At 32.4% G+C, this 20,720-nt stretch overlaps 1 protein-coding gene across 1 annotated transcript; it reads left to right on the top strand.

Moving 5' to 3' along the window:
* LOC105176804 (transcription factor SRM1-like) lies at positions 17,743-19,260 on the top strand. Its single transcript, XM_011099712.1, has 2 exons — positions 17,743-18,176; positions 18,793-19,260. The coding sequence occupies exons 1-2, from the start codon at positions 17,767-17,769 to the stop codon at positions 19,247-19,249; spliced, it is 867 nt and encodes a 288-aa protein (XP_011098014.1). The 5' UTR covers positions 17,743-17,766; the 3' UTR covers positions 19,250-19,260.

The raw sequence follows: 20,720 nt of genomic DNA, 5'->3' as shown, positions 1-20,720 counted from the left end.
TGACCCTTTCTGTTAATTGAATATGCTGAATCACCAATAAAACAAAAAGGAAAAAAAGAACATATATGATCACAATATTAATGTTTGACTTTTAATATTTTACTCAAAAAAGAGATCTATAATGTTCTTCCCCAATATGTATACTTGATCGACATATTATTTTGACAACGTAGCTATTAATTAACTAATTGAACGTGTCTAGCTATGGCCCTTGACTTAGCAATGCCGTGATATCCCATTCCACGTAAATTATGGATTAATAAGATAAATAAATTGTAAGAATTGATAAAAGATTTTAAGTGTTTTCATGAAAATATTCTTTTTTAATGTGTTGTTCATAACGAATTTCAGGATGCATACATTGAGTTTGGAGGCAATTCCCGTATCCAACTGGCTTGCAAGGCGGCGCATGACAAATGTTATCAAAATCGATCACCAAGCAGAGTTGAGAACTAAGTGTTATGTGGGGCAAAGTGATAGCGTGTTATATATGCGTGGGAGCACATCTCTTGAACTTATAGGAGTCACCTCTAGAATTTCAATACCGGCAGTCGATCATGGGCTAAGAAGGATTGATATATCCCGTCCCACATGGATTAGGAACTAATTAATAAGATAAGTAATATATAAGCATTGACAAAAAACTCAAGTACATCAATCGGATATTATTTTCCAGTGAGTTATTCATAATCGAGTTTCAGGATGCATTCTGCGTGTTTAGAGACAATTCTCGTCTCCAAAGAGCTCACAGGCACGGGGCGCGATATACGCCTTTTTATCTGATTGCATTTTTCTATTTCCAATTGTATTACATTTTATGTTTCAATTAATATATATACACATCAATATATAAATATTTGAAGTTTCTGGATATGTATGACTGATTGCAACTGTTAACGTCACTATGTTCTTGATTGAGAGCTGTGGAAATAGTAGTAATTCGTCGTCCTCTTGGCCTTTTCCCGTTTCATTTTCGGTGGAACAAATCAAGACAACGCGATTTCCCACTTGCCTTAGGCGAACACTGATTGATTGACAAACTTTTACTTTGTAATTTTGAACAGATTGAGGTTTCTTTTTTTAAATTATGTCTACTATTCATTATATTATATCTAATTATATACAAACATGTATTATTTTTTATAAAGGGTGAATAAGCAATTTACTCCTTTGATATTAAAAATGAGCACATTACCCACGGAAAAAATATATATATATATAGCAATTTACCCTATTATACTTTTTAAAATGAAACAATTTACCTCCTTATACAGGAAGGTAAATTGCTTCATTTTAAAAATCATAGAGGGGTAAATTGTTGTATTTTAAAAAATAAAGAAAAATAAATCGCTATTTATTTTTTCATAAGGGGGGTAATTTACTCATTTGTAATATCACAAGGGGGTTGCTTGCATTTTCCCCTTTTATAAAATTACAAGTACACCTCTAAATTCATCCTGTGGAATCGAAGATTTACAAGACAGAAAATCATCAATGCACACCAGAAAAGGTTCTGGTTTATTATAGCCTCTGATGCCTAAGCCAGATAGTACATAAAGAGAACGATATAAAGTCACAAGAAACGTAGGGCAGCAAAAGTTGTACATGGGGTATGGGGGGCAACTATTTATAGATTTCCTCATGTCTATGATTTTATGTGAACCTTAAAATTTAAAAATAATCGATTGGCCACAGTCAGCCCATACATGATAGAGTTGAATTTGATCCAATTAGGGTGGGGTCAGATCCACCCGAAATAAATGGTGCTGATCCAGACATGCCAGTTGTTTGGAATTGAGTTGGGGGTATAGTTCTTGATAAGATCTTCAAGAGATTACTCCCAAATCAAACTTCAAATGTTGTGCTTGTAATTTTGTACATAGCCGTGAGTGTTTTTGTAATTAAAACTAATTTCAAGGGGTCTCAACATAATTTATCATTTTATTCTTGTCTTATCTTTTATAGTCGGGATGGTTAATCAAATTTCAATCAACAAATTGTTAGTAATTAACTAATTAATTCAAAATTGTAGTTATATTTCAAAACTTATCAACTCTTGGTGCGATCTCACTATGATGAACTGAAGTAATTTTAGATTGTATACTAGTCGTGGCATATTTTTTTTTATGTACACATAATAAATAATTTTTCACATTTTTAATTATATTATGATTAAGAATATATAATATAAACCAACAAATTATATATTAAAAAATAAATAAATAAAATCAACTTTAGATTTTTATCAAAAAAATATAATTATAATTAAATTTTAAAATTATCAAATTAGAGGTATAATTATTATATTTAAACAATATAGTGAAATGGCGTCATTAATTCCCGTTTATGAGTCTAAAGGCTCTTTCCTTTTTATATTAATATTGATATAGATGATCTTCAGAAATTTTAAAGGGAATATTTCATCATTATTCGAGAAAAAAGTCGAAATAAAATTAAGATATTATTTTTATTCACACCAAAAATAAAAGAGAAAAAAACATTCAATTAAATTAATGATAATTGTTTCTTGTAGAGGCGACCCAAAAAAATAAGTTATTCACACTTAGATTCTCTATAAAAGTAGGAAATTATATTTTTCTTTAAAATTATACTTCCACCCTTTCTAAAAGTTTTCAATTTACACCTAATCTCTTTTTTTATTATTTGGATAAAAAGTACTGCCGTCAACAAAAAAAATTACATAAATTTTTATTATTGCGTACCTTTCATTTAATATTTTTATGTAATATTATTTACTTATAAGACATTAAATGCAATATATATAAATTCAACGGGCACTATAAGAAAAGGGATAAAAATAATTACGTAAAAAAAATCAAACATCGAGCTAATTAATAAGTAAAGTTCTTATTGTTAATCTTCATTTATTAAATAATATAGATTAATAATAAGAATTTTACTTGTCAATTAGCTCAACCCAAATTTTAGCATCAATTTTTTTTATAGTTATTGAGTCATTTACTTGTAATTACATATTATTTTTGAAGCCATTAGATGAAAAGTAGCCGTTTATGAATTGAAAAAACCCTATTAATTGTTTCGTATGTTTTTTTTTTTATATCCTATATATGAGGTGAGGTGAACACCATTGTTGCATATATTCTTGAAGTGCTAAATGAAGTACTTGGACTAGACATTTTCAAAAAATAAATACAACAATAATTGTCAATCTTATTCCATATATAGGATATAACAATAATTACACCCCCTTTGCTGAGATTTGGTGTAGTTATAGTAGACCCCCTGTGGTTTGAAAAATTACATCTAACACCCCTAAAATTTGCTTTCTTTTAATAAATAAGTTCATCTGTTAGTCAAAATTCACCGAATTTGTTGATATTAATTCAAAAATATGTATTTACTTCTAATTGACTGATTATTAATTTATCGCAGGTCAAATAAATATTTTTATGACCAAATTACCCTCATACATTTTCAAACGTTAATGCATATAAGAAGGTATAAGGGTAGTTTAGTCGAAAAAAATTATTTGACTAGCAATAAATCAGTAATAAACCAATCATTGGTACATATTTTGATTCAAATTTTTTTTTTAATATCAATAAATTTGGTGAATTTTGACTAATAGAGGGATTTATTTGTAGACGAAAGCAAATTTCAAGAATATTATATATAATTTCCCAAACTATAGAAAGTTTACATGTAATTACATCAAATTTCAGAAAACAAATTATAGTTATCCCTAAAATATAAAAAGAGCATCAAAAGATAACTAATTTTTTTATTTATTTATATTAATTTACCATAATATAGGAGAAAGTATATTATATTTTTTAATAATAAATATTGGGATAGACTCCACACTCCAGCTCATAAAACCTAGTACGAGATCAGACATTGTGTCTTGTTTGGAGATGCTAAAGCCACTCTCTCCTTGTTGATTGTTCAGCACTAATTAAATAAAACTAGCCATCAAGACCCTTTAATAAGACAGAGCTGGTGGGGACATCCATCAGTTAGGTAAATATTCCATATCATTTAAATATGCAACAAATATCTAAAACAATTATTATTTAACTTCAATCGCTTTTGGGCTTATTCTTTAGCTTTATAGTAAATGTTCTTCAACAAAAGTGGTCCACACCAACTAAGTTGTTGGTCCAATGTAAATGAGTTGAATCCGACCCTACTGATGGATATTGGTAAAAAATATTAATTTGTAAGGGTAAAAAAGTAATTTAATATATATGAGGCACATGTTAGACAAATACAACCCACTACATAATATAACTTTCAACCCTACTATAAATACAAAAAATATTAATTTTTTAAGCGAGCACTATTCATTGATAGTGACTATTTTTGACTTCCCTCGACAATCGTATTTCACCTGGTGTATAATTATGCCGTAGGTAAAATTTCCCAATTTTATCCCTTCGTAAAAACCTCGACCACATCACTTTCCGCTCTCAATATGACGAATTTCAATTTTAATATAAAATGAAGAAATCTGTTGCGAAAGCAAAATAAATAAATAAATAAAAATAATTATTTTCGCACCTCCTGATCTATGATCTATTTACACAATTATTTATATTTTTTGCATAATTACAGAATCCACCCATGCCATCCGAAAAAGTAGGAGTAGTTTGTGTAATTACGTTAATATTTTTGGGAGATTTATGTATAATTTTTCAAAAAAAAAAAGGTGCATTATAAATAATGTTAATGTTTTAGTTCGTATATGTGTAATTTAAAAAAATAATAATCTGTGTAGATAGGGGAGGGGTAAATGTAATTATTCAAAAAAAAAAAAAGAAAAAAAAGAGTGGTCCACGTTATATAGTGATTTGACCAGCACATTTCTAGCTATACCACTATACCAAATTGTTCAGCAACTTGGCAGTAGAGAGGAGTTGTTGACCCACATAACACACTTGCAGAGAAGAGCTTTTTTCCATTAATGTTTTAAGTGCTTGGAGGGGCCCACAATCATCCCTTTTCATAAATTAATATATTAAAATAGGGGTAAATAGCAATTTATCCCCTGTGATATTAAAAATGAGCACATTACCTCATATGAAAAAATTATAGCAATTTATCCTCCTATACTTTTTAATATGAAGTAATTTACCTCCTTATACAGGGAGATAAGTTGCTTCATTTTCAAAAATCATAAGGAGGTAAATTGTTGTATTTTAAAATAATATAGAAAGGTAAATCGCTATTTTTTTTAAAAAAAAAGATAATTTGCTTATTTACGATGTCACAAAAGAGTTGCTTGCATTTTTTCCATTGAAATAATATAGGTGCGCTAATTTGCTGGAATGGTATAGCGACACTTATAGGGGTCCCCACATGTATAAAATCTTCCCGCAGATAAAATTAATGCTGTCATGTATACACGTGCCATGCACTACAAGAAAATAGAAAATTAGCGACGAAAAGTAAAAAAAAATTACGACAGCAATTTTTATTTGCCATAAAATTAAATTAATAGGTATATTTTGCAAAAATTGTAATTAGCGAGAATTAGTGACAAAATATATAGTAATAATCTAGTAACAATAGTTATTTACCGTCACCAAATTTATTGCTACCAAATTGTCACTATAGATATGTTATCAATTATTTATAGTGACAACTTTAAACACAATTTTTATTATTAATAATTATATAATAACATGATCAAAATTATTATCATTTAATATATACTTTCTATTATAATTTTAAAATGAATTTAATATCTTGTCACTAATATAATTGTTTTTATAATGATGTATGTATAAAATGAAATTAAAAATCGAATATAAATTAAAATAGAAAATTCAATCCGCATTCTTTTGGGTCTCCATCAGCCAGCTGGATTTCCTTGCTTTTTGGATATTTTTATTTTTTAGTATCTAACATATAAAATTTCTTAATTTGATATAAAAAATTAAAAATAAATCCTGATAACGTTACTTTTTTCATTTCACTAAAAATATTATTTCATGAATTTCGCTAAAAATATGCTTACTGACTCATCAACAAATACTGTTGAAAATATGTTACTTTTAAATTAGAATTACAACTCAGACATTACTTGAACTCAGTTAATGAACTTATAGTCATGCGAACTCGTATTTATTATTAGCAAATTAGATAATATAAGGGGACAATTACACTCCCTTCCCCCGAGGTTTGGTGTCATTACACATAAATTTTCTGTAGTTTGAGAAATTACATCTAGCATCTTTGAGATTTGCTTCCGTTTAATAAATAAGTCTCTCTATTAGTCGAAAATTCACTAAATTTGCTGATACAACAAAAAGACTGAATGAAAATTGATATTTACTCTCGATTGACTTATCGTACATCAAATAAATTTTTTCTCGACTGAATCATCCTTATAACGGTAAAAATATACCTTCTCACATGCATTAAGGTATGAAGATATTTAGTTAGAAGAGGGTGGCAGCGTCAGCCGCGGCCAAAGGGATGGTAGCCAAGGCAGATTCAAGTGGTCCTCGTCCTACAAAGAGAGAGGTATGGACCATTAACAACGGAATAGATTGCAAAAGACGATAACTAGCTTGACTTATGAGTAGCGGTCGGGAGTTGAATAGTGCAAGTTTGAGAGCTATGAATAAGATGTTTGACAGGCATCGAGCTGAGCAGTGCAAAATTGAGAGCTATTCTATATATATATACATATAATGTATGTATAAATTCATGTATAAATAGTTTTTATTATAAAAGTTAAATACAATATATTTAAATTTAATTATATATAATGTAATATTTTAATTTAAACCGTTGATTTGATCAGATAAAATCTATACTGTTGATTTATTAATTAAATTTGGATTGTAAGTGGATCAAGATCCAACGATTATTAAATAAAGATATAAATATTATTTTAAATTTTAAATTAAACAAAAGCTGTTAGGAGGTAAATTGCTCTACTTATAATAACATAGGAGGTAAATTGGTATTTTATTTTTTCACAGACGGTATATTGCTCATTTCTATTAACACAGGGGTAAATTGCATTTAATCTTATTTTTAAATATGTTAAACTTTAATTAGGTATTCAATTTGTTTTTAATATTAGTTTTTTAATTATTTTATTATTATTTTTTAATTTCCCGATAGCCAAAAAACCAAGTTGAAATTTTGAAATCTATCCCATGGAACCTTGCAATCCCACAGCAGAGGAAGAAGATGGTTGGGTGTTTCCTTTCTCATGCAAAACAGATGAATAAGCATTTGAGAGCCAATTTTATAGGTAAATTATCAACGCCTTTTTCTTGGGCAATGGCCAGTCCCTCACATAAACCCCAAATTTCAGCTGTAGAATTTCTATTAATTCCTTTGTTTCATCATGTAGCCACTATTATGCTTTTGACAAAAACTGAACGCCCGAAAATTTCAAAGGGAACACCCATTTGACCCGTTTTAAATAATATTTTTTATTTAATGCTTCCGTCGTGTTTTCAGGTCATACCGAATCTTTTCATGGATAATTTATTCAAAAATCCATGGGTTGGATATTTTCAAAGGTTAATTAAATGAATTAATTAATTTTAGATTAGACCATTGAATTAATTTAATTAGACATGGTCTAATTTATAAATTTAAAGGGATTGTGAATTTGGGTGTTTTAATTGGATTAAAAAGATATTGACTTTAAATTGGTAGGCTTATAATTAAAGTAGATTTAATATAGGTCCATTAGATATGTCCTTAATTTATTAAAGCCTAGTCCATTTAAGGCCAAGCCCATGGGCCGATTATGACCTAGTTTAGATCAAGGAGAGCTTGAGAAAGGAGTGATCTGGTTGCAGAGGATTTAATGCTAGACGCAGATTGAAGAGAACAATGAGCGTAAGGTTCTGTTTGCATTATTTATCCCTTGGTTTGTTCTTGTTCTAGCCTTTTGTTTTTATTAATTGTATACCGGACGTCCGGGATAGATCAAAGGTACACCCTTGATCGCATTATTTTAAGCTTATTATCATTTAATTTTAATTTTTTGCATTTCTGCGGCGCTTCCTGGGCGTAATCACTTCCTTCACCTTCCTCTTTGTTTTTCTTCCATCGCGAGCTCTGAACAACGGGCTTGAGCCGTCATCTCCATGAAAACTTATATTTATTCAGAATAAATAAAACATTACATTTCTAACTACACTCATTAAGACTGAAATAAGAAACTCCAATAAAAAATTGGGGGAGTACATCGAGAGGAAGAAGGCAAACCTTCTTATTTCGAGGCAAAAAATGAAAGAAATAATTAAAAACAAAGGGGGACGCAGGCCTCAACCAACATGAAATTAAACCATACATACGGTCATTGGGCTTTATAATCATCCTCATTGTTTTTTCAATAAACAACCATTAACACATTTATATCAAATATAAAAGCATATAAATACAATTCATGTATTTGGCAATTGAGATCCAATATCAAATACTAAAAATATAATACTAACATATTGATAATGCAATGAAAGAAATGGAATATCAACTATACATCCAATGTACCAAAAAATATTTCTTTTATTTGGATACTATTCCAAAATTAATCTAAGGCACAAATTACTTTTAGAATAATTAAATTTAACTAAAATTTAAATTTTCCTAAATTAATCATTTCAGAAAATCAGCAAACATTGGAAAAATCAAATTTCGAAGAAGAACGGTACAAACAACCCAATCGCCCAACCAGCAGATGGTCGTTCACTATCGGGTGGACATGCGCTTGCGCGCTGCATACACCCTCACAGGCATGGGTGGAAGCTCGGGCGAGATTGTACTACTGGCACGCAAGCCAACAGGCGCACGCACACAGTCGGGCACCATGCTGGCTAATGATTGGCCAATAAGCAACAAGGGCTATACTGTTGCGTTGTTTAATTTTTTTAAAAAAGAAATTCTGCTATTCAAAAACTAAAATTAAATGCAAAGTCATAATTTAAAGTAAAATTAATACATATTTCCTAAGCATAACAAAGTAAAATATTTTTCTCATAGTAGGGGAAAGGCTATTGGTGGGCTTCGACTCAAGTATTTCAGGTTCGGGTACCCAAAATTTTGGATACCTAAAGTAGCTATCCGATCGCGACCAAAAGTCTAGGGTACATGATAGTCTGGTATGTCGAATACCAAATTTACCTTTATTTATTATTGTAAAATATCAGACCTCTTAAAATTATTTCACATATTGAATAATTGAAATTGTTCAAAATATTTTATGAGGGATGATTCATATAAAATATTTTGAATAATTTTATAAGAAATCAAATCTCATGAAATTTTTTATAAAAGCATCAAAAACATGAAGCCATGGCAACCAATGGCAGTTTAGACTTATTAGAGTTGGACAATCTTTCGGTTATTGGAACAGAGAGGTAAAAAAAAAAATTGCCGATGTATGAAACTACTCATTTCCATACCAACCGATACTGTATCCCTTTGTAAGAATTCTCATGTTTGGGGAGAGCGAGAGCAAGAATCATACATGAGAGTTGTGTGTGTAGATTTTTATTTTACTTATAATTGAATTCAAAATTCAAACCACCAAGTTTGGTAGAGTTATTGAGGCTGCAAATTTTGTGGCCTATTGTGTGAGAAAGAACCACCAAGTTTGCCTCCAAGACAACCTATATACACATATTCACATAACCTCCAACTATGATGAGAAAAATCACTCCATATCCACTTCATCATGGCTAGTCATATACTTACATGGTGTGGAGGAGTTGAAACGCCTCATAACTTGCTCTCAAACGGGCTTCAACTCCAATTCATGGACCCGACTTGATTTAATCAAATTAATTTTAGCCCAACTAAGTTCCTTGGGCATTATATCAATATAATTAATTTTAGCCCAACTAAATCCAAAGGTTTATTTAATCCACTTAAATAAACATGAGCCCAAATATTAATTAATTGATCCAATCAATTAATTAAGGCAAAACCAACAAATTAATTCAATTAATTTTAAGGTATTAAATCTAAAATTAACTAATTCAATTAATTAATTCTTGAGCTATCCATCAAATGAATTTTTTTCTATAAATGATCCAATCATTTATATTCTCCTTGAATTAGTTTAATCCAACTAAATTGATTTGTATATTTTAGAATTAATTCCAAATTAATTCTACCAATTTTATATTGATTTGTGTCTGACTCTTTGGGTTCACCGTTTGCTAGGTTTAGGTTTGTGTCTAACACAATTAATTAATTTAATTTAATTTAATTAATTATTACTAATTAACCATCAATCAGAAATTCCTATCACCATGTTTGGCCGTCTCGCACTGGTCTATGGCGCTAGAGATTAGGTGAATGTTGACGTGAGCGTTTAAGCTCCGGAGTACCATACGGGTACGGTCTTTCCATCATTCGTCTCTCATTTTAAGTCTAGGCATAAAATTGGATGTCGGTCTTCATACTAGACTAGACAACTATGCTCAATAACTCGAGATGTGTTTGTTTTATTTGTCGACATAGGAAATCATTCCATACCAATCTCTATGGCCATAGACTCTAAGAGCTCAAACCATCTAAGAGCGCATATGAGACTCGATTGTCATACTGACAGGTGATGAATCCTATCTTGAAACCCACCATCTTCACACCATATTTTGACTGCACAGGACAAGGGTTTTAATGACCACATCTAAGATATGATCATCTTTCGCTAGGTTCAAGTTAACAACCATCATATGCATGTGACTCCCATAGTTTCTCAAGTTCGAGGACTAACACCGTACTACTAAAGTTGGATATGACGATTCTTATGTGTTAGTTCAGATAGTTGACAAGGCACTAAAATTGCATAGACGTCCTACGTCTATCTCCAATGAAACATGACACTCATCCAATGAATGGAATACTTAGAGTAAGCCTCTATAGGATTATTGATGCATAGTCTCAAGGTCCTTGAATTGGAATCAACCCTCAAATGTTGGTTTCATAACAGCCATCCAATATGTTGCCCAACTATGTGGGTTACTCCATTGGTCTGTAGGCATTTGTTATGACATTAAAATACCATTTAACGTAATGAGTATACAGAACAAATATATAGCACCACAAATGAACGCTTGCTACATTCATCATGTTAATATCGCATTAATAAAGATTGCTAAATAGTTTCCAAAATTGTTAAATTCAATTGGCTTTCTGGTCACCTTATTCTAACACATGCTGCAAACTTAGTCCCCTCCATCTTGGAGGGGGGACATTCTCTTCACCATCAACAACTTAGGGTGCAATCCAAAGAAGCGCGGCATCCTCCTGAAGGAAGCAGATTGACCTGAGAACATGGCGGAAGCGAGATAAGGCGTAAAACAAAAGAAATTAAAGGGGTGACGTGTTAATGCTGTGGAAACGTATCATTGTAGTTGAACAATATAATTGAAATACATTAAAAAAATTAGAATTTTTATTTGACATTGATACATGTATGCAGTATGCAATAAATTTGTATATTCATAAATGTTAGTATTATATTGATGTAACTATCATCTTACAGTGCTGAACTGCATGGGTTAATCGCACCGTCAAAATTAAGATCAAACCTCGAATATGATCACACTTACAAATGAATTCGTTCAGCCAAGCTGTAACCCTATTGGGTATACGGATTCTAACATATCATTCTTAGAACATAATAGTAATACTTCAAGATGGTGTATTCTAAATCAGGCAATGTGATTTAAAATTCATACCATCTGATATGATTTAATGGACACATACTTGTATATATTCAAATTTGGTATAAATCGGGTGCCCGGATGTAAAGATATCATATGTTTCTATCTAAAATTCATAAGATGACTCATTTTTCGTAATTGCTTTTGTAACAACTGGTATAATTTACCATTGTAACGTTCTTTATAATGGCTTTTGTAACAGAAAATCGAAATTAAAAATCCCACCTTTTCTTTTATTTTGATTTAAAAAATTTTAGTTTGTAACTGCATTTGAAACGGCTTTTAAATTTTGCCCATTACAAAATTCCATGTCTCGCCTGGCGCCAAAAGTTGGCAGCCTACCATTATAACGATTTTTGTATTAAATTGTCCGTTCCAAATAATAAATTTTAAAATTTTAAAAATTTTATATTTTTTATTTTACAACATTGCAAAATAAAATATTTCATTAAAAAATATACATTATGTAACCTCGTATTCATTCTCGTCAGTCTTGTAATCCTTAAAGCTGTCTTCATCATCCTCTTCGTCTTCATTATTAGTTTGACCAGCTTGAGTCCGTGAAGTACCTGCACCCTGCTGGGGTGCAATCGAAAGATCGACCATAATTTGTAAATCATTGGGATCACATAAATCGTACCATTGATTGTTCATAGCAACTTCAAAAGACTGGTACGACTTCCTCAGGTTGATATGCGATCTCAGACCACCTGGACTCATCAACAACTCTTCGAGCCTTGGTTTTGCAGACAGCCATCCAACTGCTTTGTCCCTCTTCATACTTGAGTACTTAGTGTAGTAACTTGCACTGCTTGTTGTGCAAGTATGAATGGCTCATCCTTTTGGTACACCTTTCTGAAGTTTACATCAATGAGGTAATAGCGTGGGTGTACCTTCATGCATCATACTAGATCGACCCAACGACACTTGAACAGAACGATGTGCAAGTTCGAAATAAGTGGTTATGTCAGTTGAATCATCTCTTTGATGATTCGGTAGAGGTTATTGTCCTCAACTGTATATGATGAAGATTTGACACGCATCTCACAATTCATGGTTGACTTGCCGGCGTTGCGACGCTCCATATGAAAGTTGTATCCGTTCACAAAAGAGCAAGGGACTGACGTCACTTATGTACTTGGACATCAATAATTACACTTCAGGAGCTCATTGTCCATATAGTTCAACTCGGGATATACCTGCACATTCATATATTAATCAAATATTTTGAATTTGGACACAACGTACTTTTAAAAAAATATATATTAACTTATATGTCGTTTGAACTAATCCGTGAACTCAGTCGAAACAAGTCGATTAATAATTGGGTCGACCAAATGGTGGTGCTAGTACAGTTCGTTCAAGTATGATCTATACATATATTAATCAGATAAATAATATATATATATATATACATGAATACACCAATTAACATATTTTATGTATATTGAAAATAACTACTCATAATATGATGAAACTACTTCATAGTTGGTCAAAATATACGTCTCAATGATGTACCCGTTCTAGTCCACTGAGCCATCTCTTCTTCGAGGCACTATTAGCCCGATCAAAGTAGTTGAAAATAGTCATCTAGATTCCAGCATCGCTGCTCGTACGCTCATTATTTCTACGAGGCATGCTTCATTTGGATAACACGTCTGGATCAAAATACTGTGGAAAAAATAAATCGATTTCCTCAACAATGTGTGCCTCGATAATTAATGCCTCAACATGTGTTTTATTTTCACCTTTTTCTTCAACCCACGTAGGAACCTTTCAAATAGGTACGTCCACCTGTATTGAACTGGCCTCCCTACGCGAGCTTCATACGGCAAGTGAACAATGAGGTGCTCCATTGAGTTGAAAAGAACTGGAGGAAATATCTTCTCAAGGATGTACCGTATGATGGCAACACTATTTTCTAACTCATGTAGTTTTACGACATCAAGCGTGGTCGAGCATATGCTTTGGAATAAAAGACTAACCTCCGTTAATGCGCTCCATACATGCTTGGGAAGCATCTCACTGAAGGCAATCGGGATCAATTTCTACATGAATATGTGACAGTCGTGGCTCTTCATGCCGTGCATCCGCAATTCCATCATGTCAATGCAGCAGGCAAGGTTAGACGCGGTAGCCATCAGGAAACTTAAGGCCATGAATTCATTCACATATCCTCCCCGTTTGCTCATTCGTCAGGGTATAGAATGCTTCAGACATAACGTTCGGTTTACGTTTATCCAACTCAAGGCGATTACAGATGATCATTAAATCCCTACGTGCATTAAAATTATCCTTCGTCTTTTCCTTGATGTCCATGACTGTATTGAATATGTTGTCAAATACATTTTTCTCAATGCGCATGACATCAAAGTTTCGTCGAATCAGATACGTTATCGAGTATGAAAGATCCCAGAAGATGCTTTTTTTCATCCACTTGTGGTCGCTACCATAGTCGGAAGGGAGTGCGAACAGTATTTCAACTGTAGAACTAATGTCTGCAACCATATCCAGGATTTGGTCTCCTGTCAGCCTCGGTGGTGCACCCTTACATTCAACACAGTTCTTCGTTAAGACTTTCTTATTCCTTCTGTAGGGATGGTGCTCAGAGAGAAACTGTTCGTGGCAATAAAAGTAGCACGCTTTCATACCGTACTGTAGATGGAATGTCCGTGTGTCATCCATACAAATTGGACAACTTATAATACAAGTGGTACTCCACCCAGACGCCATCCCATAGGTGGGTAGGTCATTCACAGTTCACATCAATGTTGCTCGTATGATGAATGCATTGTTCGTGGCATTGTCGCACGTTCGAACATCCACGTGCCACAACTATAGCAGCTCTTCAATCAATGGTTCCAAGTACGTATCGATCGGACGCTTTTGATTAGAAGGGCCAGGGATCACCATCGTCATAAACATGTACTCAGAACTCATTCACATACTGGGAGGAGATTATACGGTAGAATGATAACGGGCCAACATAAATAAGTACTACCATACTACCCGTGCGGTGCAAAACCGTCTATTGAAAAACGAAGCCGAACATTACCCGGCTCTTTTGGAAAATCAGGATACGTCCGGTCAAAATGCTTCCAAGCCTCGGCATCGGATGGATGACACATTGGTCCCTCCTCCGTCTGATGTGTGGCATGCCACGTCATGTATTCGGCAGTTACCGTCGAAAAATACAACCTCTGCAAATGGGGAGTAAGAGGCAGGTACCTAAGGACGACATACGGGAACTTCTTCCAGCATGGGTCTCGCCCTTGGGTCATCTTGTACCTAGCATCTCCAGAAAACTTGCAATACTCCATATCGACATCGTCCTTCCAATGCAGCATGCACTCATTCTTACACGTGTCGATCTTGTCAATGGGTGAACTTAAATCCTTTATCAACTTTTTCGCGCTGTAGTAATTTCTCGGCAAGGTGTGACCCGGGAGCAATATGTATTAGCCTACTGGGATATTCGATCATATGATCGCTCAAACATATAGCCGTGGACTTTGATATCCACCAACTCAGCAATAGCTGGTGGGCAGCATGCACTACATTGAAAAAATAGTTTGCCAATCTTGACTTATAATCATAGGGGTCGCCAACATAATAATTGAACTAGGACCGACATCAATGGGGCAGGACCTTGTACCATCATTAGGCACACCATCGTGAGAAGAAGAAAAAATAACTCAGCCCAGCTGCAAAGTACTCCAGCACCTATCTTCGCCATGAGAATTCCAATTATAATATTCTAACATAAACCCTCGCATACAGAAGTGATAACTCACATCGTCGGGTGTTCTGAACTTTGTGTTTGTGCATTTTGGCAAGGGCACCTAATTTTGTCTCCATCCATATGTCCACTCTGACCCTTTGCCTATTTTATGAAAGTTTTGAGCCCATCCTCAAACTCCAGAGTAAAACCTATCCTCCCCGTGAGGTTCTTATTATAAATCCATCTACTCAATTCTCGTAACATGATATATATCACTGTATTCATACATAAATATGTATATCATTTTTTAATTTGATGACTTATAAATTTATAAATATTACACTACACTGTTTAGGAGAATATATATAATTAACATGATATAAGATTAATAAAAAGTTATAAAACTACAATTAATTTAATTAAATATAATAAAGTATTAAATTAGTCTCCGTTACCTTATCAACTAACTTAAGTGATGATCAACACTAGTTGATGGTCCAAAGTTTGGGTAATAATCTACAAGCTAGCTAATAAAATGTATATGCACGAAAATCAGAGTGTTGAGAGTGTGTGTGATTAATATAAGAATTTTTACAACAAATTAAATGAAATGAATATATAAATTTTTCTGTAGTGGCTTTTGTAACGGCCTTTGGAACACCTAAGATAGCCATTGAAAACTAACCTTAATAAAATATAGTCGTTATTTTGTAACGACTTTTGTAATGGCCATTACAAAAATAACCGTTTGTAATGTCACAATTTTTATAACACCGTCTTTTTGTATGTTTTGCAATGATTTTTGCCACTGCCATTGTATCGTTTGATTATTTGACCAAATAGCCGTTACAAAAATAACTAGCCATTACAAAAACCATAGCAAATTAGTAACGGCCTATAAATTGTAACGGTGTAGGTACACACAAACTTTGTAACAGTTATTGTAATGGTTCTGACCGTTACAAAATTATTTCACTTTTTATTACACCCTCAATGATATCAGCACCTCCCATCATTGCAAAAATATTAGAAAAACTGTGTGTACTGGAACGATCATTTAGCCTTTACAAAAAAACCGTCATAAATCCTAACTTTTTTTATAATGTAATAATATCAACCTTTAAAATACTTATTGCAGTATTTTTTCTATGAATTTAGAGCCATAATTGCATATAACTTTCATATCTATTAATTAATATTTGCTCTTTGTTGCCCTACTTCTTGTGTGGATATGTATTTGCCTTTTTTCTAAAGTCGTTCAATTGACCCAAGCAAATTAAGGTACCAGTTGAGGATCTTTACATCAAAAACTTTTTAACAAAGATTCCTCAAATTGGTAGATATTAGCTTTCAATTAGACACGTGGCTATTTCGCTTTCACATCAAGCAATATAAATTATGTCACGTTAACAGTGGGACCATATATTACTGATATGCAATAATTCTTACCACTCGTTTGGTGTGTATTAACACTTGTTTGGATGATTGTTTTCCATTGTTCGAGTATGGAAAGTAAGAATAAATTTTATTAGGTGGTGAGTATTTTACATTGTTGTCTAATTCATTACTAGTAGATTCCTCTCCATTTTAAGACATATGTTGCACTTCTTTCCATCACCCTCCACTGATTTTCCACTCCATTTCAAGAAAATATATTTATATATCATCATCTTATGTATATGTGGAAATTCGATAAATATATAAATGCACGTAAAATTTGTGGAAACGTCATTTAAATTATGGTATAAAAGGTTCGACCTACTTGTAGCAATGCTAAAGCACGGCCAATTTAAGATGTTTTTCATAAAGTTAATTCCGACAGTATCTATAAGTTCATCCACTATGTAGTTATCCATAGCGTCTGGCTACATGCACTCAATGTATATGTACAAATATTTCGCAAATAATTATAGAAAAACTAATTAAATCATAACAAATTCTTGAAATAAAAAATGAATATTTCAAAATAATAACACAAAGTAGTTTTGATGTCCATCAAAAGCCCACATATAAAATTTTCTACAAAATAAAATAAAAAAAATAAAAGTAAGGGCCAAATGAAGTTATTGAGTTAGAATATTTTGCCAGCAATTCAGCGTTTGTACCATGGTGTACATGTAATCCAAACAAATTAAAAATCTACAAGGATCATCCTAGATTTATTAATAAAAGATGTAATACCTCAGCAATTGACTTTTGTTTTCACTTTTAAGGAAGACCATGTACATACAATTGGTCTTAAAATCAGGGTTCTATTTATTTATTTATTGGTGTTTCCCTCCTTATAAATATGGGCAATTTTTCACTCTTCTGAACTCAAACAATCAAACCAAAAAAAAAACACACACACACACAATGGAATGGTCAGATTTTCACTACTCTCCACTGGAAGAATCTTTGTGTGGGCTTTTGTCACCCCAGTTCGAAATGGACAAGGCAGAGTGGACTTCTGAAGAGAACAAGCTGTTTGAGAATGCCTTGGCTGAAATTGATCCTGCTTCTCCAGCTTTCTTCGAGCATGTTGCATCCCGAGTTCCCTGGAAATCCATCCAAGAGATCAAAAACCATTACCAAGCATTGGTTGAAGATGTGGAGATGATCGAATCAGGCCATTTTCCACTTCCCAACTACCAAAACCTCGATGATCACGAGAAGCAAGAGGAGATGGAGGCCAAGAAAGAGGACGGATCCCCATCGGTTGAAGCTAAAACCAGGAACGGCCAGCAAAGGCGGCGAGGTGTTCCGTGGACTGAGGAAGAACACCAGTACTAACTTTTTCCTTTTAGCTTTCGGTCCCTTTTTTTTTTTCCTCCTAATTATTATCATTTTTTGTTACTTTGAAATGCTTTTACTTTCATCTCATTTGGGATTATTCAAATTTTTGTTCCAAATTTGTTGCTTATAACTTCATTTTTCTTCACAAATTAATGTTATGTCTCATTTATTAAGCATTCATAAGAACTTGTAATTTACCTAATAGGCATTATGTCATATTGCAGGTTAATTTCTGGCCTTGTGAGAAGGAATTTCATGTGAAAAATTAAAATAAATGATCATTGTTTGCAAGAAAAATTTTCACTTCAGTGGAACAAGAAAAACTTTTTTAAAGAGAAAATAAATGCTTAAATCTATACCCGTTTACATGCATTTTTCAAAGTACAGAAAGAGTACAGACATACGTTACGCGTAATAATTTGATTTATTTTTTTCTTTGTTTCACTTTTCCCATAAAAGAATCATGTATTTCAATATATAGCATTTACTCCTGTTGGATTTTATGTGTCATCCACCTTTAACCTTGCGCTCTGATTTTTCGCCACATTTTCGGTTTTCGCCTTTGACTTCACAAACATTCCTTTTTCCTCTTGCACGCGTGCACAGGTTGTTCCTTATGGGACTCAACAAGTACGGGAAAGGCGACTGGCGGAGCATCTCAAGGTACTACGTCATCACCAAGACCCCAACGCAGGTTGCTAGCCATGCACAGAAGTATTTCAGACGACAAACGAGCTCCACTCCAGTGGACAGGCGCCGCCCTAGCATTCATGACATCCAGACCGTGAATCCCACCACCTTCGCCTCAGTGCCCCAAAGGCATGCGGCCAACAACACTCACCCAGATATGGACGAACCAATTCCTTTCTCTTCTTGCAGCTTCATTCCAATGCTCAACCACAACTTCAATGGAGGTGGTATCAATGTTGAGCAAAACCCTATGTTTTTGCCACCCGTGAACTCCACTTCCTTTCCATCTGCTGATCCCCTCTTCAATCAGACTTCAGCTGCCTATCCTGCACCCTACATGCTTCCATCTTTCAGGAACCAACAATGGGGTTAATTACATATAAATATATATATGCATGTCGAAATATACATGTATATAGTTAATAATAGTTGAATTCTAGTGTTTGTGTCTGGATATATATCTGGAGTCTTCATCAGTACTGTCTTAATTTTCTGCTTCAAACAACATATGAGTGTGTAGGAAAAATCCTATTTTTTGTTCCAAATCTTAGGGTTTCTTTTTTATTAAGTCCCATTTGTTACATTTTTTGCAGATTGTGTCCCATATCTTGAGAATTTTCTCAAATATGGCCCCAAAATCCGTCAAATAGATAACGGAGCCGTTAGATCGGTTATGGGGACAAGACTCCAACATTGTTTTGGAGGGAAAAAACCTGTCATATTAATATTTCATAAAAATTTTGGGTACTGTTAATATTTTGTAAATAATGTACAGTATAATAAAAAAATTCATGAAAACAACAAAACTTAAACATTAATTTCACCAAAATATCAAATTCCATTGATGGTTGCAAATACCAAACCAAATTGACTTTCAAAGTCGAATGAATTGTTTTGCACATTGAATAGTAGGGCTATTACAGAACAAAAGTAAATTGAGTTTTAATCTCCAAAAATTTGAGTTTCAAGCTCAAAAGTTCTGAGAAAATTGAGTTTTGGGACTATATTTGAGAAGATGTGGGGAGCAATCCGAGAAAAATGTAACAAATGAGACTTAATTAAAAAAGATTCTAAGATATGGGACCAAAAATGAGATTTTCTCTCTGTGTGTATATCAAAAGTTTTTAAGCAGACCTCTTATATATATATATATATATATATATCTAATCTATATTATAAAAGTGTGAATGAATAATCATATATTATGTTTCTTTCATTCTTTGTGATGCCAATTAAATATATCCTTTCTTATAACAATATATAGAACTATAATAATTTATGTGTACAAATAAGTAATTGGGTAATTACTTTTTATAATATAATAGTTGTTAATTATTTATATATTTATTTAAATTGAAATATAATTTTAATAAAAATAAATAATAATAAAGAGCTTTATTAGCAACCAATAACTAATTGAATAAATTTAGTTAAAGATCTTAATACGTATAATTAGAAAATATATAGGTTATATAATTTAGAAAATATATGATTTATAAACTTGACGAAGCACATCTTTTTAAAAGAAACGAGAGCTTCACTATAAATTAAAAATTTTATAATAGATATTATAACATGCATGGGATATTTTATTTTCCTGTGATGATTAAAAAGATTAAGATTGCATAAAAAATATAATTATATGAGAAAAATAATATCTTCGGGGTGTCTAACTAATTAATAGTATGATACTGAAATTCAATTAAAATAAGGTTCAACTTTAAATAAACAATATGTGAAAATCAACTATTTATGATAAACAAACTTAGAATAGGACCACTTGTTTGATAAGTGATTGCAAAATTAATTGTCTTTATAATATTAATTATGAAATCAAATAATTT

The sequence above is a fragment of the Sesamum indicum genome, linkage group LG14, assembly GCF_000512975.1.
Source record: "Sesamum indicum cultivar Zhongzhi No. 13 linkage group LG14, S_indicum_v1.0, whole genome shotgun sequence".
Classification (NCBI taxonomy): Eukaryota; Viridiplantae; Streptophyta; class Magnoliopsida; order Lamiales; family Pedaliaceae; genus Sesamum; species Sesamum indicum.
The sequence above is the reverse complement of the archived record's forward strand: the minus strand, read 5'-3'. Positions and strand labels throughout refer to the sequence as shown.

What these genes read in the sequence shown, in the direction of transcription:
- LOC105176804 (XM_011099712.1), top strand. Translation starts at nt 17,767, where the DNA reads ATGGAATGGTCAGATTTTCACTACTCTCCACTGGAAGAATCTTTGTGT. An exon ending in TGGACTGAGGAAGAACACCA is followed by an intron (nt 18,177 to 18,792) that starts GTACTAACTTTT and finishes ACGCGTGCACAG; the next exon opens with GTTGTTCCTTATGGGACTCA.